Raw genomic sequence first — 24897 nt, forward strand, 5'->3', positions numbered from 1 at the left:
GCACGACCCTTTGCGCATTTTTGGTTTTAATTCCATTTGACTTACCTGCCACTTTATTACCCAGTTGCCGGAGCCATCTCACTGGATATTTGTAATTCGCTGAAATTAGTACTGGTAGTACTAGACACGAATAACTGGCTAAACACCATCCTCCAAGACTCAAGAGAAGTGGGGCGTGACCTCGGGAACAGTACGGTAATAGGAATAGTACTGACAATAGACAAACTGAAATAAAAAAGAACATAAAGTATAAAAAATTGACGTATTTAAAATTTTAACAATAATCTATAACATCAGTTTATCGATGTGTGTTTCCCTTTCTCTGGTTGAGAATAATTTTTAACTATAATCTATCCCGCTTTAATATAAAGTACTTTGTATTGACCAGTGTTCGACACTATAACGGGGTTTTTTAAAAGAGTTCATCATCATCAATGATATCATCATTTCTCAACAACTCCATTCCCTGCTATATTCCTCCCAAAGGTTATTGTCGCACTTTGACGTTCTCCTTATCCAATATATTTTGCACTTTGGTTATACCATCTCTACATATTAGTCATGATCCTCCCCTCCATCTTTCGCTTGTTTTAGGTTTCAAAATTATCAACATTTCTAGATACGGTATTTCTATGTCTTGTACTGTTGTCTCATTACCAATATTCAAGTGTTTGTTTTGTTGTATCTTAGACTTATGCAAAGTGTATATATTTTCTTTTTTCTTTTGAATATTTAGCTACTTTTAGTTGGATTTTGAAGAGACCAAACTCGAGTCACTGTAGATCATAACTGGATGTAGTAATTATGTAAATATTTTTTTTTGTTGTTGTTTGAAAGAGCATTTTTTTATGACAATATTTATTTACAATCTACATCAATAGAGAATACTAATATAACGTTACTATAGAATATTACGTTACTGGTTTTGGGCGTAAAGAAGGGACAGGGACCAGGTTCTATCCAGTCTCCTTGTGACCATTGTTGAATAATTCCCTTTCTATCTCATTTTGTGGTGAATAGTACGTTTATTTTAAGACTCCGTGGCTCAATTGATTTCTTCTCTGGTGACAGAAATCCTTAAGTCATAGTGAAATGTTTGATTATTTACGTACCATCGTACATCCACTATCGATCTTAGAACTTTAGACTGAAATCTTTGGATGATATTCAGCGACTTTGGCTTTGCACAGCCCCATAGGTGTAGTCCGTAGTGCCAGATAGGTTTAAGTATGACTTTGTATAGAAGAATTGTGTTTTGGATGTTTAGTTTTGATTTACGTCCAAGAATCCAATACATTTGCCAGAATTTAAAGTCAAGCTGTCTTCTTTTGGTCTGGATACGTTTTTTCCAAGTGAGACGTTGGTCAAGATAGAGGCCAAGGTATGTAGCATATGTTACTGTACTATTGGTATTCTCACATTACTCATTCTTACAGGTGGGCATATATTGTGGCGGTTGGTAAATTTTATTTGAGTTAATTTTGTTTGTTTACTTTTGTTCGATATTTTGTGTACCAATCACTGGGTATGTCCAGATGATGTTGCAGGTCTTATAATACTTGTATGTGATTTTCTATTACAGCTAGTTTTGCTACGTTGTCCGCAAAGGAAGCGATTGTAGTATTATTAATCTCTGGTATATGGTCTGTGTAGAGTGAGATAAGCAGCGGTCCGGGAACACTATCTTGCGGAACTCTTGGGTTAATAAGACAGCGCTTGAATTGCGGGTCGTTGAATGTTACAGAGAAATATCTATTTGTCTAAGAAGATAGCGTTGCAGTATTTCTTTTATTCAAGACTGAATATTTCATTTATCATTCGATGGACTTGTTGGGTACTGAAGTGATTTTCCCGAAAACCAAACTGATGTTAGAAATGTTAGAAATTCATTGGGATTCATTTGCTTACGATTGAGAGTAGGCTGATTTGTCCATAAGATGTTACTTCATTGGGCTCTTTTTCTGGCTTGAGGATCATAATGATTTTAGCGTATTTCCATATTTTTGAAAAGTATGATAAACTTAGCATACGGTTAAATATAGCTCTCAGTATAGTAATGGTTCTTGTACCGAGTAAATCATAACCTGGGGTCTTTTATGAGTTAAGTTTGTTTAATTCTTTTTTGACTTTAATTTTTTGATCGATAGGGATATTTGCATTAAAAAACATTTAAAAACTAAATTTAGCCTATTGAATGCTGTCCAATTGAGTTGTTTTCTTAGTTTTATTTTGTTTGACTATATTGACCACTAAAAGGTAAGTTTTTAACCAAAATTTACTTATGTGGTGGTCTCTATAGTTTCTTCATTTAATTGTATGTTTACCTAAAAATTTTATGGTTTTCCGTTACTTTTATTTTTGATGTATTTCTGTTTCGTCCTATTCTCTGCTTCTGGTTTGTTAGCCACCAACTATTTTCTTCAGTTAATTCATATTTAGTGAGGCCCTACTAAGACTGAAATAAAGAAGCAAATTGGACGAGGTAAGTACAAATCAATTAAATTATTTGCCATGGGACATACAACTTAGACAAGGTAGAAAAATAAGAATCTACAAGACTATAGTCAATGGAAATGGGATTTTGAAGACGCTGTTGGTTAAGAGATTTGAAAATGTCCTAGTAGATTATTGATTAGCTTTAGAGACAGCGGGTATTCTTGTAGAAGTATCCACTTCTTTTTATTTCAATCTGTTGTTTGTCGGTAAATAGGTTAACTGTTTTAGCGGCATCTATTTGACTTCTATTTAGAGAGGTTATTAATGCTCATGGTATTGGCACATCAAAAAGCTTTTTTAAATTTCTGGTAATTACCATATATAGTGGTATATTGTATGCATGTCATTTGTTATGTGTAAGTATTTGGTTCATCGTTCTGCACCTTTGTCTATATACTGCTGTTCTGGTGATTGAAATTCGTTTAGTCTAGAGGACATTCTATTTGATGATATTCTAAAGAAAAACGTACACATATGATATATTCAAGGTATAAGTCAATACGTACACTAACACAGACACTAGCGAAGAGAATTAGAAGTCAAATTTAAGTAGAGGACGATGTTAAAACCATGAAGAGCTTTACCTATCTAGGAAATTAAAAAAAAAAAAATGGCGAGCAACAAAGTATATTTCTCACTAACGGACATATTCCACTCTAGAATCGTATATCGGCAATTAAGGTTAACAAACCATAAATGGACCAATAGTATGTTATGGATGTGATATATGGGTAGTAACAGAAAACACAATTTGAACATTGCGAAGGCTTCTCGACCTTGTGCTACAATGCTACATGAAAATTCACTAATGTTTTGTAACCAAGGAACCTGTTTTCTATCTACACCTCTACGTCCTTCTATTTTGCCTTTAAGGATCAGTTGAAATATTCTATATCCAGAAAAAAGAAAAGACAGTTAAGATTTGATTTCACGTACAGAACGTTTGTGTATCCGCTTTTACGTATTTCACCCTAAAAGGGATCTTTGGAGCGGCTATTCACAACCGCTCTGAACATGAAAATAATCTTTCCTGTCATATTAGAAGCAACTCTAAAATGGCTTCGATCTGGACGCAATAGTGACATCTGATATATAAATCCGTAAACTAATTTTCGAAACCATGATTTATGCTTTATGCGTTTTATTTCTAAGTCTGGATCTGTGATATTGGCCCATTATGATAGTTCCCAAATATGTAATTTTGTGAATTTTTTTTAACTTGGACTTAATTTAATTGAAGCTAAATTTGGTTTTGTTTGAGTTTATTTTACTGCCCATTTCTTCTCCTACTTCGTGAATATAATCAAGCAGAATTTGGAGACTTTCAATATTTTTTGACAGATACTCCTGTTACTGTACTCCTACTACTGTATCGTCCGCGTATCTTATTACATTAAGTAGTTCCCCGTTAATTTTCATTTCGCCTGACAGTCTCTCAAGTGTCTTTTTAAATAACTGGTCCAAGTACTAATTGGACAATGTTGGGACAAATACTTTGTCAACTGGTTAAAGAATCACCTATCTCAGAATTCGATAGACTCCAGAGATTTCTCTTGGCTGGTTATGTAATGAGAATTGATGCTGACACACTCACGGGAAGAGCTCTATAGAGCTTAGATTTTTTTATTTGAACTTTACAATATTGTATCCTCTCCTCTAACAATTATTTTGCTGGTTTCGGGTTGAACTGCATATTACATTAATATTATTTGGTTTATTTAAACTTGTATATTTTCTAGTTTTCCTTCGCTATTAGCAAATATATCTTGATATAAATCATATTAAAGCGAGTAAAATGCCGTGAGACGAGCGTCACGGAAGGGCGACCTGAAATAAAAAACAGCGGTTCGTGGTTCACAGTCACAGTAAACAGTTGGGAGAGTCCATTTATTCGACGAGGGGAATTTTTTATAAAACGTGTAAACTTTTTTAATTTTATTAAAATCTATAAAAATTTTTATAAAAAATGTTTAAAATAATAAATAAATAATAAAATTATTTATTTACAAAGCACAACAGGCCTTGAAGTCCTAGGACTAAAATACAATTTATACTATTAATATATTACTTATATATTACAAAACTTGTATTAACTGGGATTACTTCTTGTCCAATCATGTTCCTTGCCTACTCCTATTCTCCTTCATTCATTCCTGTTTATTGCTTTTTCTTCCCAACCATCAAGTCCCCCTTTTCTGAGTTCTTTCAGTACGCTACTAAACCATCTTTGTCTGGGTCGTCCTTTTCTTTTTTTCGTGAGTGGTCCTCGTTTTAAAATCATCTTTGGCTTCCTCTTCCTTACCATTCTCATCACGTGCCCCATTTTTTGCCTCCATATATAGCTATCAGCATTTTCCTTTCCCATCTTTCCAATTTCTACATATTTGCTTTTTTCACTGTCCATACTTCACTACCATACGTCACTGTGGGATTTTTTACTGTTTTATATATCCCTAACTATGGTTTTCTCGATACATATTAGGATTTTATCAGTGGTCTTAGGTGTCACATCTTTTTATTTCCCTTTGCCAATCTGGCATTCAGTTTCCATTTTTCCTGACCTTTATCTTCTATTATAACCCCCATATAAGTAAAATGGACCAATCTCTCGAAATTATATTCCCTTGATTTATTAGATATGAAACTAAACTGACTTTTCTAGACTTTTCCTGGTCTATTTCTAGGTCAAAATATTTTGCCTCCTTTTCTAATCTTTTTATAACATTTTGTAATTTTTTTCTTGTTTTCGTTAGAATATTAAGATCGTCAGCGTAGACCAGACATTGATGTTCATTGTTGAAGATGAATCCACCCATTTTCCAATACCAAAATAAAAAAGCACCGTGAATAACCGATTTGTTTGTCTAAGACCTCTATTCACTTAAAATTCATCCGATGAAAATCCTCTCCAAACTACATGATTTTGTGTGCTGTTCTGAGTCATTCTTACTAACCTAACCAGTTTTTCGAGTATGACCAAGGAGCTCAGTGCTTCATACATTTAATTTCTTCTTATCCTATTATAGGCTTGTTTAAAATCTATGAACAATGCATGAAGGGTTGCCTTATAATCATAGCTGGCAGTCTGTATTTCTTTTAGTGTAAATAAAATTACTTTACTCAATTTAAAAAATATTATTTAAATTTTAAAAATACGTAAAATATAGTCACTTTTTTATGAAAGAAATAACGGTACATCTTATATAGAATAATGTTTTTACATATTCTACATAACAAACAATAATGTTTGTTCTACAACCCATTGTATATTAAAACAAATCAGTTTTGAAAATCAAAAATTATTAATGACGTTTTAAATAAACATCTTTTAAAACCATGCCAAAGGAAAATGGTTCTAAACCAACAAAAATATTGATCGAAGAGCAACATTTCAATTAGGATACTAAGTAAACACCTCTGTGTAAAGGCCACCGTAAATTTCGTACGGAAAACAACGTCGATCAAAGCAAAAATCACGTACGTTCAATTATTAAAAATTATGGGAGATATTTTTAGATAGTAAAGAAGATAACATTACGGTATTTTTAGCATCGAAAACAATGCATGTACACGAGAGAAACAGATGTACTACCTAATTTTCTAAGCCCTCATGTCTTGGATGTGTCCTCAAATATTATTTATGACCTGGTTGAACTGATAGTTTTACAGAGTCGTAACAAAAAAATCAAATAAATTATTACGTATTAGATAATAATTTAAGAAAGAAGTTTATCATATGATTTAATTAGTCAAATAAATTTATTAAAGTTCTTTAAATGTCCTTTCGATTGCTAACGTCTGGGATGGAATCAATATATGTAGTATAATGATCTTTGGTTCAACCCCGTCCAATCTCTTTTATTAATATGAAGATTTTTTTGGAATTTTTTTAAATACATATTTTATATATTTTCTAAATATGAAGAATTTCTTGAACCCTTTTTCACTTTCATTTTTTCCTCCATTATGAGATATAAGACGCTTTAACTCTTTGTAAATACGTGTAAAAGTGTTTTAGGTATTTTCGTAATGCTTACAGGTTCGCTCTACTGTTTTTATTATGTCTTCTAAATATTTAGCATTCTTCGCAATACTCATACACATATTTCATAGACTTTTAACTGTCTTGAACTATTTACTCCTAGGGTCCATGTTCCGCTACATAAAATAATATGCATACAATAAAGTGAAGTGATAAGGTGAAGTTTATGATAGTTTTTTATTCGTTGAAAATCTGATATGGCACTTCCAATTCACGTTCTTGTTTCAATATCATGATTAAGTTTCACTTCTCAGCTCTTCTGCTCTGTTTCTGTCTCTGCCTCTGTCTCTGCCTCTGCTGCATTCAGCAGCAGAGGCATTGTGACGGCGGTTACTTTTGTTTCCTTTGACTCTATATATCTATCTATCTATTTATCTATTTAAACAGCCGAAAGAATAAAGCTTTAAATAAAACAACCTCTTTCATCTTTTATAATTCTCTATTATACACAATTTGCATCGGTTTTGCCCCAAATGTTATCTAAAAAAATATCACTACTTTATACCATTTGCAGTGTCGATCTTTTTCATTTGCGGTTCTACGGTCTGCAGTGAATATTTTATTTTATCTCTCGTCTTTTTACTTTAGTAAAAATTAATTTGACGTTAAGTGTTTGTTTTGTCCATGGATTTTTCTGATTTTGCTACTTTTTTCATGAGTTCTTTTGTAAACGTCCAGGTTTGAACGTTTGTCCATTGTTAGAACATGAAATATAAATTGATTGAATACTTTTGACTATTGGTATTATTGATATTTCTTGTTCTTTAACAAGACAAGACGTACAACAGTTTTTCGTATGATGTCCACGCAACCTTATTCTTCTTGTTATTTCTTCATTTTAGTAGGTGATCGTTTATTTTATTATCATTCATCTGTAATTTAATATTTGCGGAACCTCTATTTAGCTCATCTATCATTCTTTGCACATCTTCTTCAGTTTTGTCTGTTATTGAGATATTTTCCGTTTATGTTAATATTCCAGTTTTCTCTGTATTTTTAATTATTTTATGTTTGACGTCTTCCTGAGTTATAGCGTTCGATACTTGCTGTAAGTTCCCAACACTTTCAGATTCTTGTTAACTTCGTTTACGTGTTTCAAGTTCTTTACATAGATATCATCATTCCGTATTAACATATGCAATATATGTAGATTTCTGGGTGTTTAACTTGATTATCTGCAAATAATAATGTAGATAAATCACGTAAAAACGTCTTTTCGTTGCTTACAACATTTAGAGCAGTGGCCCTAGTTTTTCTTGCAAGATATGAGAGCAAAATTTATTACCGTTGTGATGATGACTATGTTTTAACTTTAGTAAGTTTTAGAAATAAACTTTTCTTGGAAACTTTTAGTCAAGATTTAGAAAACTGGGAAAACATCTATTCAGGTTAGCTCACCGACAAATATCAGTCAATGTCAGAATGCCTGTAATAATTTCGTTAAGGCTAACAATAAAAGACTTGCACGTAGAAGCTGAAGTTTAATCGGAACGGAGTTTCAGAGCTTGTAATAATAGGGTATTAGAACTTAAAATAGTAGCTAAGACAAATGTAAATAGCAGAGAAAAAGTGATTGTAAAGATATAAACTTGTAATATCTATATCTAAACAGAGAAGATAATGCTATTATTTAATCCATTGTGGATGTATAATTTTTTCTATATATAATTCCTTAATATCAGCTCTGTTTTTACGTTTACTATTTTGTTTAGCAGTGATCTTTATTCTCATGTAACTTTTTAATGTATAATTTTTTATACCTGGCATTAAATTTTTGTTTTGCTACATATAATCTTAATCCTGATTTTTATTTTTTTTATTTAACCCTATAATCTACATATTAATTCTAGTCAATTGCAACTATTTTCATTATAATTATTATTGTTTTTATGTAACAATAAAACACTGAAAACTTTGTTTTCAAAACTTCCACAACATTTATTATAAAATCATAACACTACAGCTGTTTCGGCTGATTGCCTTTCTCAAGTGATCTATTTTTGGCATGCGTTTACAATTTAGTCGTGTTTACGAGTACACATGCGTTAGTCTTTAATGAAATAGGTTGAGGGGGGAGAACTGTTTGTCTCAAGTTGGTCATTCAGAATTAAATCTGTGTTTTTTAATTTGTTAATTTCCATAGATTCTAACAAGGATAGCTTAAGGAATTTATTTTGAATGTGAAGAATTTGAAATTCGTCATTAAAAGAATGATTATGATCTAGAAGGTAAAGAGCGTATGTAGAATCGGATTTTCTATTATTGAAAGCCCTTTTATATTCTGCTATTCGTTTATTAAAATTTCTACCAGTTTGACCGATGTAAGTTTTTGAACCGTCGCCACATTTAAGTTTGTATACACCACTGTGTGAGTGCTTTTTATTTTGGTTCTTGTTGTTTTTAATATATTTGTCTAAGTTGTTATTTGTTCTGAAAGCTGGTGTTATTCCTTTCTTTTTGATGCGAGTGTTTAAAAATCTATTTTAATTTGTCTGAGGTCTAATTTCAATTATGATAATAAAACAGATATAATAATGTTAAACCAAAAAGAAACTTTGTTTTCTAATCCAAGTACGCCACTGATCAAAACTAATTCGAAGCAAACAAAATAAAATGTTCTGAATTGGATAATGTGTTTTATTTTGTTTAGTGGGCGCTTACGAATAGACGAACCATTAATATTAATTCTATGGGCAATTGCCTTGGTAAGATCAAATCAAAAAATTAATTCCCTCGACTTGTGGAGTTATATTTTTGGGACCAGGAAATGTTTTGTTCTTATTATTAGAGAATATCGACCTTATAAGCCTGGTGATGATAAAATAAATCCCTAACCAAAAACTTTAATTAAGAATGTCTTCTTTACAGCTTAAACACTTTTTTAAATAAATTGTTAAATTTAAAGGAAATCGTGCGATACCTGTAAATAAAATTTTATATTAAAGAAATTAAATAATTAAAAGAACTGCTTTATTAAAGAAATTAAATAATTCAAAGAAAAAAATAACTGCTTTGTTTATATTTACTTTCCTAATTGAATCGTTTGTACTTAAGTACTTAAAGTTTTACTTATTTTTTTCACTAAAATCAACGATTTTTATTTTTCTACTAAATAAATTAAATGTTCTGAGTAATATATCCAAACCATCATAGTTGTTGTTTGCAGTAGAATATAGCAGAAGTAGGTATGCGCCTTTATTGTTCGTCTAAAGTAAAAACATAGTCCACATTTACTTGATTTTATCATTTGAAAATATTTTAAATGCTATATTCTGATAAAACGTTAGCCAGCGATAATTTATGAACATTACGAATATACAAAATAAACACATTTTTAAAAACTACAGTAGCATTTCCCTTCTGAATGCAACTTTTTAGACCTTCTATAAAAATGGAGTTCTAGAGCATTAGTAGGCATCATTGAAGACTTCTATATGCAGCCTATCAGGTCTTCATTGGTCTGTACCCAATAAAACTTCCAGGAACTTGAAACTTAACAATTCTTCCTATTGTTTAATTATCATTTTGCTAATGAACATCTCCTAATGATTTGAATTTATACCTCCTCACCAACATCAATTGTTACCACACCTAGACTTTCCATAATACAAACATGCTTAATATAATCCCTTTTTGTCATTCCTCATCAATCTACACACATTCGTTGAGATGCTTTCTTTTTAGCTATCCAATATTTAGTGTGACAGTATGACAATTTTATAGCATTTGTCTGTCTAACACTAGTGTCACAGCTAGTTTTAGAATGGGTGAGCAACAAACTCAAAAATTCTTAATACAACGTGGAGAACATCAGGGGGATACCATATTACCGAAACCGTTTACGACACTTTTGGTAGAAGAGCAAATCTCACCGACAAGGGCATAAATATAAGTATAGGCAAGCTTAGCCGTCTGAGGTTTGTAGATGATATTATGCTAATAACTGGCGAGACCAAGGAACTTCTAAATCAGCTCTATTGTTCCGCTTTACAAGGGGTATTGAAAATTAATTTGTTTAAAATGAAGATGATGACAAATCTTGTATTCAGCGAAAATATATGTGTATGAACAAGATCTATATACCAGGTAATAGTCTATAAATACCTAGGTCACTAGATTCGCACAGGAAAAGATAATCAAACCGTTGAGCTTTTCCGCCATATAAAACGGACTTGGGCAGCCCTGCGAAAGTTAAATCATATTTTCAAATCATTTAACTCTATAATATGTTTTGAAAGAACAAACTTTAATAAATGTGTACTGTAACCAGTATTGACTTACGGAACCAAAACGTTGACAATGACAAGGAGAATAGTGCTTGCAAAAGATTCATGTGGCTCATAGGACGATGGAGCGTGCTAGGTTGGGCATTTCTCTAATAGACTAAATCCCAAACCGCTAGAAGGTCAGAATGGCCGAAAATTGAACCATGTTTGGCATTTCTTTATGAGACAAGATCCCAAACCGCTATAAGGTCAGGAATGGCTGATGCTACAAAGAGAATAGCAACACTGAAATGAAACTGGGCAGATCACGAATGATAGATAACGGATGGACAAAGCGACGACTGGAATGGAGGCCGAGATAAAATGCCTACCGAAGTAGAGGTAGTTGCTCTAGTCGTTTTAGGATATTCCTTTTTTTTATTACTTTTTAGTGCGTTATTTTTGGATTTATCCTTAATATATGTTCCACAGAGCTATATTTTTTATCCTTAAAGTAATATTATATTCTGTTCTTGCTCTTCACCTTCTCGATCATTATCACTTCTCATATATTGATTCCTTTGTTTAGTAAGATAGTTTTGTTAGCAAAATACCTTATTTTTTAGGTTCTCTGTAGAAGAAATTGTTTCCTTTTGGAAACATAAGTCCATAATTAGATGGAATTCGTTTTTTATGTATAGTGTTCAGTATGACTTGGCTGTGGATAAAACGTAATAGGATATAAAAAAATAGAATGAAAAAAGAATAGTACGACGAGTACTGCGAAACAGTAACCAGGATAGAAATCTAGCACCAAAAAAATGGTTTAAGAGAGGTAGAGAATAAGACTTGGAAAAATATAGCAGAAGAAAGAAAGACAAATGCTGTACAAATAGACAAAAGAAATGAATTGATAAACTTATAGAAGAGTTGGAAGTAAATAGCAAGAACAATGTATATGTAGGTATACGAACAAGCTATATAAATATGTAAAATCACAGAACAAGAAAAAACCAACAGTTAAGATTGATGCCAAAATATGGGAGAAACATTACGAAGAGGTATTTAAGGCTAGGGGATGCGCTCACTACTGCACAGAAGAAACATATCTTAATGATAAAAACAAAATATGAGGATTTTTTACATGTAGTAAGAAATCTAAAGCAACAAAACGAAATACGACCTACTAGTAAGGTTTTGGAAATAAGAACGAATGCCCGAAGAATGGAAAAGAGGGTGGACATTTCTTATTCTAAAGAAAGGTAACACCACACAATGCAACTATAGTGGAGTAGCATTGTTAAACAGCTGCTACCAAATATTGACATCATTAATCAGACTAATGCTGCGCGAAAGATCTCTGCGGATGAGCGGTCGAACCATCTCCTCAGGTCTTTCAGCCACGAGTTCTGGCGTCTTCCTACTGATCTTTTGCCATGTACTTTTCCTTCCAGTATAACTTGAAGTAATTCATATCTTTCGCCTCTCAGCACATGACCCAAGTATTGCATTTTCCTCTCTTTGATAATTCTTAGTAATTCTTTTTGTTTACACATGCGACGAAGTACCTCAACATTAGTAACTCTTTGTACCCATGGAATCCTCAACATTCGTCTGTATATCTATATCTCAAAGGCATCTATTCTTTTTTCTATTTCAGAGTCCATTGTCCAACTTTCACAGCCATACAGTAAGACAGAAAAAACGTAAACATCTGATCATTCGGATTCTAAGCTGTAGACTAAGGTCTGATCTTGTAAAAAATGTTTTAATGCTCATGAATGTTTTCCTTGCTTGTTCGATTCTTGATAGGATTTCTTTTTTTGGATTACACTGACTATTAATATTTGTTTCCAAATATTTTATGGAATTTACCTGTTCTTTGTTGACAAAGACTCAAACTACATTAAAACTAAAATAGGAGACTATCAGCAGGGATTTCGAGAGGAAAGGTCAGCAATAGACGAAATACACATAACCACGCAACCAATTGAGAAGTGTTACGAACATGATATCTACTTAACACCTCCTTTTCATAGATTTTATGCTATCGAAATAAGAGGTAAAACCATAACATTGACGTCGCAACTTGTGGCTTACGCTGACGACATACCATTAATTAGCAGAAACCTATACAATTTAAAGGAATAATTTGCGAAGTTGTGCAAAGAAACATCTAAGATGAGTTTGGCAATAAATCAAGATAAAACAAAAAACCTAATATGCTCAAGAAAAAATACAGTTAATATGATATGATTAAATATTGGCGAATATGAGTTTGAAAAGGTAGGAAACTTTAAATATCAATCAATGAAAGAATCTTTATGGAAATAAAATTAATAAAATCAGTATTATGACGCTACATTGCAATAAATCTATTTTGCAAAACAGTGTATAAAATAAAAAAAATATGCAAAACACATACTGAAAATTTACATTAAGGAGGAATTTAAAAAACACGTAGTTCTGGAGAAGATAGCGCAGACAAAATGGTAATATGTCGAATGCAACAATATGTGAAGTTATATAGATAAGCTATAAAAAATAGACAAAAAATATTTAAAAGGAAGGATTAGTTTCTTTTACTACTCTGAGAATGAACGAATTAGTTTGTTTCAAAGGACAGAATGATTAAGACAAAGAAAGTAAACTATATAATAAAACTGGGGTATGTGTTTTATTTATTTGTATCCTGCAATACTGTATAACTTAGCTATTAACCTTGGTAGCTAGTATGTATTTTATATTAGTTTCTCGTAAAATATCTTTGATGTTTATAGATTCTTTATGAGCTATGAAACTACAAAAATATATTTTATAGACGACTATTTTAAATTTAGAAACATGTAACTGTGTTAACAAGTGTTTATTTGCGTAATAAAATGTGTCTATTGAGATTGAATATCAAAGGAAATATAAATTATCTTTGTCGTGACACAAACGTTAAATCTTTATATTACCTGTTTCTGCAATTTTTTCATCCCTTTCCTCGGGGTCCAACTTCGGCAAGGTGTGAAGGCTTCGTAAACGTCCTCTAACCCTGGTAATCATCCCCATTTCTCAAAAAATCATACCACAAAACCAAAAGTCCGTAACACTACTAAAAAGTTTTGACACAAAACTTCCACGTTTCCAATTTTCTGACGTTTGAATCGCACTGAAATAGATTTTCGGGAGAAACACTTCAAATACGACTTTTTGTGTTTATTCGAGATAGACCAGTCAACTTTTATTGAGGATAAATAAATATTTATCCCGATGGAGGCTTGTACGTGGCCTTTTGCTCGGGCAAAAATTTTAGAGGGGTTATTTGCGTATATAATATGCAACGTTGCCAAGTTTTAGCAAATTTTTGCATGGAACTTTGTATTTTTTTTATACTAAAACTGAAGTTCAAAGGACTGTTACTGTTTCGCAAATATCTATAAATCATCAACCGATTAGATAAAGTAAAGTTCGTGTAACTTTCTATTTAAGGTCTAGTATTAGGGTTTTTAGGTCACGCAAGCGCCCCTAACATTAGAAAATTAAAATTCAAAAATTTGTCAGTGCCGAGGATCGTACTCGATCCCTCCAGTTTGTCAAGTCAGTACCATATTTCAAGTAATTTTTGGTTGGTACAACCTGATCCTAAATGGCGAGTAAGGAACCTTGTGTTTCAGGGAACATCTTTCCTGATGTTAACCAATAGTTCGACGCTGTATTGCCGATATAGTCTTGGCTGACTCCATTGGGATGTCACTCATGAAGAGGTTTACTCATTCAGGTGCTCATTTTTTCGACCGAAGCAAAGTAGTTAATAAAGTTTGTCTAAATTGTATCTTAGCCTGTTGGTACTTTACATAATTTTGTTTTTGCCATCTAGATTTTATAAATTCAAATTAGGGGATGATGGTCACTTGCCATGCCTGCTCCTGTTTTATTACATACATCAAGCAGAGATAATCTGTATTTTTTTGATATGGCGATGTGGTATATTTGATTTTCTCTGGTATTACCAGGTGCAGTCCTTTCTGGATATTTTCATGTAGGAAGATGATCACACCAATACCTATGCTGTGGTTAGCCCATTACGGTTTTTAAATTAGCGTAGTCTTCTCCAATTTAAGCGTTCATGTCGCCCATCACTATAAATAAATCGCCTTGGTTTACTTGCTAAATCTTATTTTCAAGTTGTTTATAGAAAATGTGTTTATCTTTTTGGGGAAATGTGTTCGTAGGAGTATGGTACTAAATCAATATTATCTTAGGGTATCTGGTATCGAATCTGACAGTCATAAATCTATCATTATTATTGGTTTCTATAAAATAAGGCATTATTTGACTCGCTTGCTGAGTAGGAGACCAGCACTCTCTAGTGACTGCCATTGTCTTTGCTACTTTATAACACCAGTTCTCGTGAGCCATTTTGATTGGTTGAATGTTGTGTTCGCCATTGTCCCCCCCTCCATTTTACTTATATCGTTATAGAGTAGCTTAGTTTATATTGATTTAATTTTTTTACTGCTTCAGCTAACTAAGAAATCTCCTAAAGTGTATGAACATTCTAGCCACTAAATGGTGTCCATGTTTTTGATGATGCCAAAGTGGTTCAACATTCTATCCGCTCGGTTTGTTTCTTCCAATTTTTTTTATCTGAGTCTGGTGCCACTTTAGATTCCAGACAAGCCTCATGAGATAGAAATCCTGGGGGCAACTACATTTCCTTCGTGCAAGATATAAAGTTTATACCGCCCAGATTCGGTCGCTAGTCCTCGATTGTGATTATAATGATCACCAAAGTGAAGGTGAGGTTGACATTTGAGTAGGAGAGGCTATTTGAGACGCATCACTACCTAATGAAAACCCCAGGATATTGACTTAAATCAGTTAAATAGTTGACTGTACTAAAAAAGCAAAGGACTGCATAAAAACCCAAAAATTGGACAATCTTTTTAGATACCGAAATATCAAAGTTTCTGTGTTAAGCTAGTAATATACTAGATCAAAAAAGTACACAATTTTATATGTGATGCTTCTAGAATTAAATGCCTCCACATGCACTTGCATACTTATTTAGCAAAGTGGCAAAAGCTGTAACAAACAGACCCACCGCAATAGAAACGTACTTTTTTTACCAAAAATTTCTACATTTCAACGTTTCTTAGTGACAAATTATGAAAACATATCAACAGAATAAAGATTTGTCATGAGGAAAAATAGTCATTGTCATGAGGAAAAATAGTCTTTGTAAATTTGGATTTGTCGGGTTTTGATATTCTTCTGAAAAATAGTCAAAAATAAAGGTATAAAGGTATAATAAAAAAATTTATACAATGCAAATTCTGTATTGAGTCGTCACAGTTAAGTTTTAGAAATTACAGTAAAACCTCGATATAACGGACCTCTATTTAACGGACTTCGGATATAACGGACAAAAAATCCGGTCAAATGTAAAAAAAATAAAAACATACTGTTAATATTACACATGCGTCTCATATTATGTAATCAATATGGCATAAAAAAGCAAACTTTCGGACATAAAAAAACAAAAACAAAATAAATAAATTTGCATTCATGTGTGATGTAGGAGAGCATAGCAATCTTGGAAAACGAATGAAATTGGCTCGTGAAACTTCACTCGAAGAAGCAATATTAAAATGGTATGGCCAACAACGTTCTAGTGGGATCCTGGTCCGAGCAGTGGAATTGAAATTTGCTACAATTAAATTAGCAAATTATATGGACATACCAGAGCAAGTGATGGATGGCTCTTGCGCTTTCGTAAAAGGCACGGAATCATGAATCAAAGAATTTACGGCGAAGCTTCAACTGCACCTAAAGAAGAAACAGAACCTTTTAGGCAAAAATTAGTAGCACATATAGCAAGTAAGTAACGAAATGCTATTAGAATCTTAGATTTACAATGTTGACGAAACTAGTTTATTATGGCGTACTTTGCCTAAAAGCGCACAAGCCTCCAAATATAAATAATCGGATTCTGGAAGAAAAATCAACAAGGACAGGATCTTGGCACTGCTTTGTGCTAACGCTAATGGATCGCATAGATTAATACCTGTAGTGGTTGGCAAATCTCGTAAACCTAGAGTTTTAAAAGACATAATGCATCATATACCCCTTTCATATTATAGCTCTAAGAAGGCATGGTTCACCTCAGATACTTTCAAAAATTGGTTTTTCAAAGAAATTGTACCTTCAGTGAGAAAATTTCAAGAGAAGAAATTGGGAATACCGTCAGAAGAGGCGAAATGTTTATTGCTTTTAGACAACGCTTCTGCTCACGCCTCTAAAAATATTCTACGTTCAGAAGATGGAAACTTCAGGTGTATTTTTTTGCCAAAAAATACAACATCGCTTATTTAACACATGGATCAGGGAATAATTTTGGCAGCTAAACGAATATATCGTAGAAAGTTTTTAGACGAAGTAATGGTTGTATTGTACGATGGAGATAATGCAGAAGATACAAGAGCACAACGTACCTTGCAAAATTTAAGGTCTTACAATTTAAAATCAACAATTTTTAATTTTGCTGCAGCATGTAAAAGCAGGTAAGCAGGTAAAAGAGCAAACATTAAAAAACGGTTGGAAGAATTTGTTTGATGGCCAAGATGCAGACATAGATTTAGAAGGGTTGAAAGTTACTAATTTCTGTAGAACAATACGTAAGAATGCCGGAGAACATGTAGCTGAGGAAGATGTTTTACAATCGCTAGAAGTAGATAAAGGTGACCCTGGGTATACCATCATGACTGAAAGTGAAATAGCAGATGAAGTTATGAACCTTAAAAATGAAGACGGAAGTAAAGATAGCAAACAAGACGACAAAACAAGACTGTTAAAAATAAAGTTATCAGAGGTAAGATCGCATCTCGACGATCTAACAACATTTATTGATTATTAAATTAAACTGTATTTAGGGAGTTGATCATAGAAAAACAGCAAACATGGAAAGAGCAAACGAAACTTGTTCAAAACGGGATTACCGACAGCAAGCGCGTCGATATCCACAGCAACGTCACTTCACGACGAATATCCGAAGGCAATTACTTAAATAGAATTTTGTTTGTAGTTTGTATTATATATATATATATATATATATATATATATATATATATATATATATATATATATATATATATATATATATATATCTAATTACAGTGTATATATATATTTTCAAAAAAAAGTATTTTGATTATTTTAACCAAATTTTTATATGACGGACTTTCGGCTTTAAAGGACACCCCCTCCCCCCAAGTAGACCGTTATATCGAGGTTTTACTGTATTACGTTAAAACTAGGATATTTACACAAAAGGTAACTTAATCATTAGCAAATATTACTTACTGAGAGCATCTTTTTAGATTCGTTTTCACTAAAAAACTTCAAAATTGTCATCTTCAATTTCCTCTTCTACTTCTGTACTCTTCTGGTGTTTCTTCTGTATTTTTATTTTGATTTTTCTCCGATTGAAAGTAAAATTGAAGAGACTCAAGTTTAGCAACATCCCTAATTTTTAAGGGCTTTGGAGTCACTTCTTTTTCCATCTCAATCAGCATAATATTTTGATGTATGTCATTTGGTATAGTAACTTGCCTGAATTTACAGGTGTCTGTCCTATAAGCAACTTCGCCTTTTACCAGTTTTCTCTCTTTTTTTAAATCATTCGTTTGAAGGGGTTAAATCTAAATTGCCAATTCCCTGGTTTCTTTTATCTTCTTCTAAATGTCTATCTTTCAGAGATATTGGCGACCACATAACCCATCTTATTCTATTTATACCTTTTTAAATTCACGTTTAAATTCATAGACTGGTGCTGTCACTTCTACTTTGTGAACAGTGCCATATTTTGCCAGAAGCATAGCAATAAGAATAGTGTTCTATTTTCTCCACCACAACCATCAGCAAAACAATTTACTTTTATTTTTTTGTTAAAATTTTCATTTAACAAGTGGTGATAAAGACAGAAGGTGATTGAACTAAAGTTTTTTGGAAACTCACTCTCACACCAAGTGTAGCAGTGGACATTTGCTTTTGTTAGTTTGGTTTTAGAGTGGTCATTGATAACAGTAAAGTTGTAAAAGGAATACTGTCCGCTAAAATAAGCTAATTGATCCGGCACTCTGGTCAATAATAACTTCTTTTGTCAGTCAAATGTTAAAACTACGGTCTAATCATCAGCAGTCTTTAAAATTTCATAAAAGGCATCCGATTTTAACTTGTGTACTTGTTTTTGATTTTTTAACATTTGCTTCTTCATGTTTTTTCTATTTTTAACTGCTCATCCAGGTAAAAACATAGGTATATGTTCCAAACCAAGTATATGTTCTTGGTGAACCAAAACCAAAGTTAAAGTGAGTATTGATTACTCCTCGAAAATAAGATTTTAAGACGTTAATAACACAAGTTTTTGCCACAATTACAGCTAAAAAAGCTTATTCTAAAATGTACAGACTTAAATAGTTTTCAATGTTCTATCACCTTGTCAAAATCAAGCAGAATAAACTTGTGTGAAGAGATTAACACTCTCTGAGCGTGCTGGAAAGTCACATGACTGAACCAGGCGTCTCATTGATTGCGTTGGATGTGGCGAAGTTTGAAACTAAAGATGGCCAAAACGACGTTGGATTTGGCGTGTTTTGAAACTATTGGGATTGAAACTATGGGATAGGATGTCTAACGTCATTTTGAAGAAAAAGTGGATGTGACTGTAAATCGTACATCACAAAGAAAACCCTTTAAATAAAATTGCTAAATGGTTGAATCTACTATACTGTCATTTATACATAGGGCATAGCTTCCACCGATCATGGCTGAGTCACACAGCTGCTTAAGGCTATATAGGTGATAATATTGGACAAAAAATTAAAACAGTAAAATTAATTTTTCCAGGCATTTTTCCTTCTTCCATTTTTAAATATTATAAAGTTTGATTTTAGTTTTCTTTTATTAAGAGGTTGTAGAAAAAATGTCATGTTTAGGGGTAACAAGTGGCATTATTGTTCACAACTTATTTCGAGCAATAAGGTAGGTATTACTTTTCATTTTTATTACATAAAAACAATTTACTGGCAGAAATACCGTTCAAAAATAATCACATAAATGCAATATTAAGTTAATAAATTAATTTGTTTTCAACAAACTTAATGCATCCGCTTGCATCAACATAATTAACATAATTTACTAAACTTTCGTTCCTCATTAATTTTAAATCCACTTTTCAATTAATGTGAAATTTTAAAAATAAAACAAAATTAAGTATTACGTGTTTTGTGGCCATTTTTGTAGGCGACTTTTGGGAGTAACTTTAGTCTGGTCATTAATATAATCAAGGCCCCTATGACTTCATGGTCTACGTCATCTTCAAGGCAATCCATTTTAAGATACTAATTTGAAGTTTGAAGTAATACCGAGTTTGCGAATGCGATAATAATTTACGCCAATCTAGAGGGTGATCCGAAGACGTTTGTGGTTTAAGAAGTGGAATGATATAGACAACTTTTTAATTATTTAGGTACATATAATGTAGTATCAGTTATTCACAATTTTTAAATATTGAATTAAACACATTTTATTTGGATTTATTGTGGTTCTCACTCCCTTTACGGTGATAATCACTCTGAAAATAATCAATATTAAGAACAACTTTTTTTCTTCGTTTATCGCAATCAGTTATCAATAAACAATATGTACGAAAGATATAGAAAAAATGACACAGTGAGACCTACACCCAATGGCGTACATGTACAATGGCGTTTCCTCTCCTTCTCAGTTCTAATCCCTTTTGGGATGTGGTGACACCATCAGGCCTTTACAGTTTTTTCACGATTTTTCTCCATCCTTCTCCTTCATGTAACCCTTGGTTAATCAGTATTTTTGTTTGATCTACCCAACGGCTTGGAAATCTTCACCTAGGTCTCTTTCCTTCAACTCTACCCTCGACTATCAGTTTTTCCATACATTACCAAATGGTGTTTACATTTGATTGATTACAATGGTGTTTACATTACCAAATTTCTGATTTTTATACAAATGAATAACTTCTACCTAGTTTGTAGCGGTGGTGAGATTTAAAAGATCCAAACTTTTTAGTCTGCTAAGTAATGGTGGAATCACGAGATCGTTTGCGAGTGGATTTCGATGAGATGATAGTCTCTAAAAGTAGTTTGTACACTGAGTGACAGTTGATTCTTGAACAATTTTAACATTCAGGTCATGATGAATAATATAGTTTGGCACATACCATGGAGCATTGAAGACATCACAAAGGACTTTGGATTAAAATATTTGTAGTCTTTGCATGTCTATATTACTGGCAGTTCCGCAGATTTGAATCCCGTACATCCATACCGGTTGTAATATTGCCTTGTAGAGAAGAAGTTTGTTTTGGATACTTAAACCTAACTTCCGATTCATAATCCAGTACGTTTTCTTGTAAACCATGCCCAGTTGTAGTCGTTTGGACAATATATAATAGGTTTTCCTCAATTTAGGTGTTTATCTGTGTTGATACCCAGATATTTGACATCGTTCCTAGTAAGTAGTAATTTTCTGTTTATAGATACCAGAATGCAGTTCTCTCTTTTTAGCGTGAATGTGATGTGAGTCAATTTAATAATATTTACTTTGACACGCCATAGTTTTAACAAATCTTCTAATTGCTTTAAATGGTTTTGCAAATTTCTGGATGCTAATCTTGGATTCATATAAGTGGCCATTACGACGGCATCATCTGTATACGTAGCACTTGTAGTATTATTTCTGGTAGGGATATCAGCTGTGTATAATAATTATAGGATTGGACCGACTACACCACCTTGAAGGACTCCTGTCGAGATTGAATATAGGAAAGTGCAAGCTTCGCCATGATCAATTAAGAAGGATCTATCTGTTATATATGACTGTAGAATTTTGGCTATGGGATGTGGTTAGACCATTATGCCAGACCTTGTTAAATACCTGTGAGACGTTTAGGAAGACTGTACTGTAGGACTTGTTTTTAAGGGACATCATACCATGTTTTTGTCTAAAGCCAGATTGGTATCTTGGTATTAAGTTATTTTTCAAGATGATAGGTTCAATTCTACTAATCATAAAGATCTTTCTAAAAAGCATTGCAATAATTGGTAGAACACTTATCAAACTAGTTTCATTCATTCAAATCATTTCAGGTAAATTTTATTGTATTAGACCAGTGATACGATCATAACTGGGTGCTTTTTTTGTTTACTTTTGCAATGACCTGTAATTTCACAAATTTTTATTTTTTTGATCGGTCTGCATAAGCTTTTTTCTAATGAGGTTGTTCTCATAACATAAGATGTTTCGCAAAAGTGCTTGCTTTGTCTTCATCACTATGAACCCAGCTACCATCATCTTTTCTTATAGGAGTCATAGTTTGTTGTTTGCATTTAAGTTTCCTTGTCAGTTGCCATAGTAAGTAGTCTTTATTTTCACTTACAGAAAGGTTTTCCAAAAAAACGTTTAATACCAGCATCTTTGTATTCATTTAGTGCTTCTTTGAGTTGTCAGGGTTAGTTAAGTTAAGGTGTAGTTCTTTTTATATTTGTTTTGTCTATTAAGGCTCGAGTATTTTGACATTTTTTTCTTAGTTTTATTTTTACGAATCATCTTATATAAACAGTCCGGATAGGATATGAGCCTGGTTTTTTTATATAGGAGCTTTCTGGAGTAGCAGCTTGGACAACTTTTTAGATTGACATGGTTAGGTGTTGTATTGCATCGTTAACATCCTTTGTGAATTTTAGTGGTAGGTTTAAGTTGATTTAATCAGACACCAATTCATTAAATATGTTCCAATTTCTTATTTTGTTGGTTAGTGTTGGTGGTTTGTTGATGTGACATATCGCTGTGTTCACATTTATAAAGAAGAGAGAGTATTCAGAAGACAAATCAAATAACGGTTTATATTTAAGTAATTTGAGGCAATGCCTTTTATGGCACAGGAGTCAATGAGATATGGTATTTCTTGCCTGTCATTTGCCAAGTAAATAGGTTGACCTAAATAGTTGAGTAGAGTTTGTCCACATGTGGTTATGATCGTTGTGATCGTTGATCCCCAATCTATGATGCTTATTTTGGTCCAAGTATTTTAAAGTATGTAATATAATCATTTTCCGTCATTGTTTTTTTTTTGCTGGTCAATAAATAGCAGAACAGAAGATCAGTTGTCCACGCCAGTCCTTTATTGTTATCGAGGTCGTTTTATGTTTAATTCTCTAGTTTTGTTTGTTTCATGGAGACTAATACTGTTTGTTACCATTATTACAGTCACGCTATGAGCTTTTCCTTGTGGATTTTTAGTGGAGTAAGTTTGATAATTTTGAACCTAAAAATCACTTTGATATGTCATATAATAGGTTCTCGATCATTTAAGCAAAGAAAGAAAACTTTTCCACGCCATATAAGTCAGAAAAACATCATACTTTGGACACCCATTGAGGAATCACCAATATTTCCTCCCCAACTCGTAATAACAAAAAAAAAATTAAAAAAAAACCTGGAGTTGAGACAAAAAAACTGTCGTAGAAATTATGAAGATCAAATAAAATCAGCCGAGAGTAGAGAAAAATTTGCCGAAGAAATCGCACACATTCATTATTTGAATAGAGCGCCATAGGAAGAAGAAAGAAAAATATTCACTACGACCAAGCTCTTTGATGTTGACAAGCAGTCCCTTTCGAATAACCTTCAGTAGTAGAGAAGATACGATATAACGTCTAGGTACTTTCTGTACTCTATTTTCTCGATATTTGTTTTGCCAGGTTTACCAGTATCAACGAAGTTGATTTTTATTCTTCCTGACAAGAGTCCAAGTTTCTGCTAGAGTGCCACAGGTTTTGATAGCGCTTTCCAATATTTAGTCAGCGACTCTTTTATGTCTCTGCAAGGCTGCTACAATCCTTCTCACAACAGCTATGTCATCAATATGGGTAAAGTATTGAAGTAGCAATGTTCGAACATTGTAAGATCCAAGACAGGCGAACTACTTACTACAACAGATGACCAAGTAGAGAGATGGAAAGAGCATTTTCAGGAGATGCTAGGTATTCCCAGAGATAATGCAGACGAAATTATCGAAAACCCGCAGAATATAGACTTACATATTTCTTGCGAGGCCCCTTCCAAAACGGAGATAATAGCAGCTATCAAATCTCTGAGAAACAACAAGTCACCGGGAATCGATAAAATTGCTGCTGAAATACTTAAAGCTGGTCCGCATCTAACTGCTGAACTTTTGCTCCCCATAATCCGAGAAGTGTGGGAAACAAACCACATTCCAGCGGGCTGGAAAAAAGGTAACATAATCAAGCTTCCAAAAAAAGGCAACCTGACACTGTGCAAAAATTGGGGAGTAATAACCTTGCTTACTGTCATAAATAAAATTTTCACGACCATCATACTGAAAAGAATAACGAACAAGGTTGAGTTTCGAGCTAATCAAGCAGGCTTTAGACCAGAATCCTCCTGCATAGATCACATAAATACTGTGAGGGTAATAATGGAACAATCGGTTGAATGGAACACACCCCTATACATGGTTTTTTTGATTTTGAACGTGCCTTTGATAGCTTGTCTCACGCTGCTGTATGGAAAATTTTAGAGCTAAGAAACATCCCGCAAAAAATAATTTCTATTATAAAGTCACTATATACTGATGCGAAATGCAGCGTGACACACAATGGGATCAACAGTGACGAATTCGACGTACTTACTGGAGTTAGACAGGGATTCGTGCTTTCTCCGTTTCTTTTTAACATAGCTATAGACTATGTTCTCTCCAAACTAGACTCCGACACAAGTGGGATACAATGGACGTTAACCACACGCCTAAGCGATCTAGAATACGCGGACGATATCTGCCTATTAGGTCAAAGGTTCCAAGATCAGGCTTACCAATTTGAAACACTTTCCACTGAAGCCAATAAAATAGGTTTGAAAATCAATATTAGTAAAACCAAGTTCATGAGAATAAATGCAAGGAACAACACGCTATTTACTATCGACAATATGCAGATTGAAAATGTGGAAAACTTTACGTATCTTGGAAGTGTCATAACAGAAAACGGAGGTACAGAAGACGATATTCGTATGAGGATACGAAAAGCCCAACAAGCTTTCAGCACGCTC

General features: G+C 33.0%; 2 protein-coding genes across 2 annotated transcripts in view; one reads left to right on the forward strand and one right to left on the reverse strand.

Moving 5' to 3' along the window:
• LOC140434412 (uncharacterized) overlaps nucleotides 1-14027 on the reverse strand; it is a 55721-nt gene extending 41694 nt beyond the window's left edge. Inside the window, exons 1-2 of the mRNA XM_072522656.1 lie at nucleotides 13704-14027; nucleotides 46-225 (exon numbers count right to left, since the gene is read on the reverse strand). Of these exons, the coding sequence (XP_072378757.1) occupies nucleotides 46-225; nucleotides 13704-13800 (277 nt within the window). The 5' untranslated portion in view covers nucleotides 13801-14027. The remainder of the gene's footprint in view (nucleotides 1-45; nucleotides 226-13703) is intronic.
• The window catches only part of LOC140434413 (single insulin-like growth factor-binding domain protein-1), a 151055-nt gene that overhangs the window by 4738 nt on the left and 121420 nt on the right, over nucleotides 1-24897 (forward strand). The window lies entirely within an intron of this gene.

The sequence above is a fragment of the Diabrotica undecimpunctata genome, chromosome 2, assembly GCF_040954645.1.
Source record: "Diabrotica undecimpunctata isolate CICGRU chromosome 2, icDiaUnde3, whole genome shotgun sequence".
NCBI classification, from domain to species: domain Eukaryota; kingdom Metazoa; phylum Arthropoda; class Insecta; order Coleoptera; family Chrysomelidae; genus Diabrotica; species Diabrotica undecimpunctata.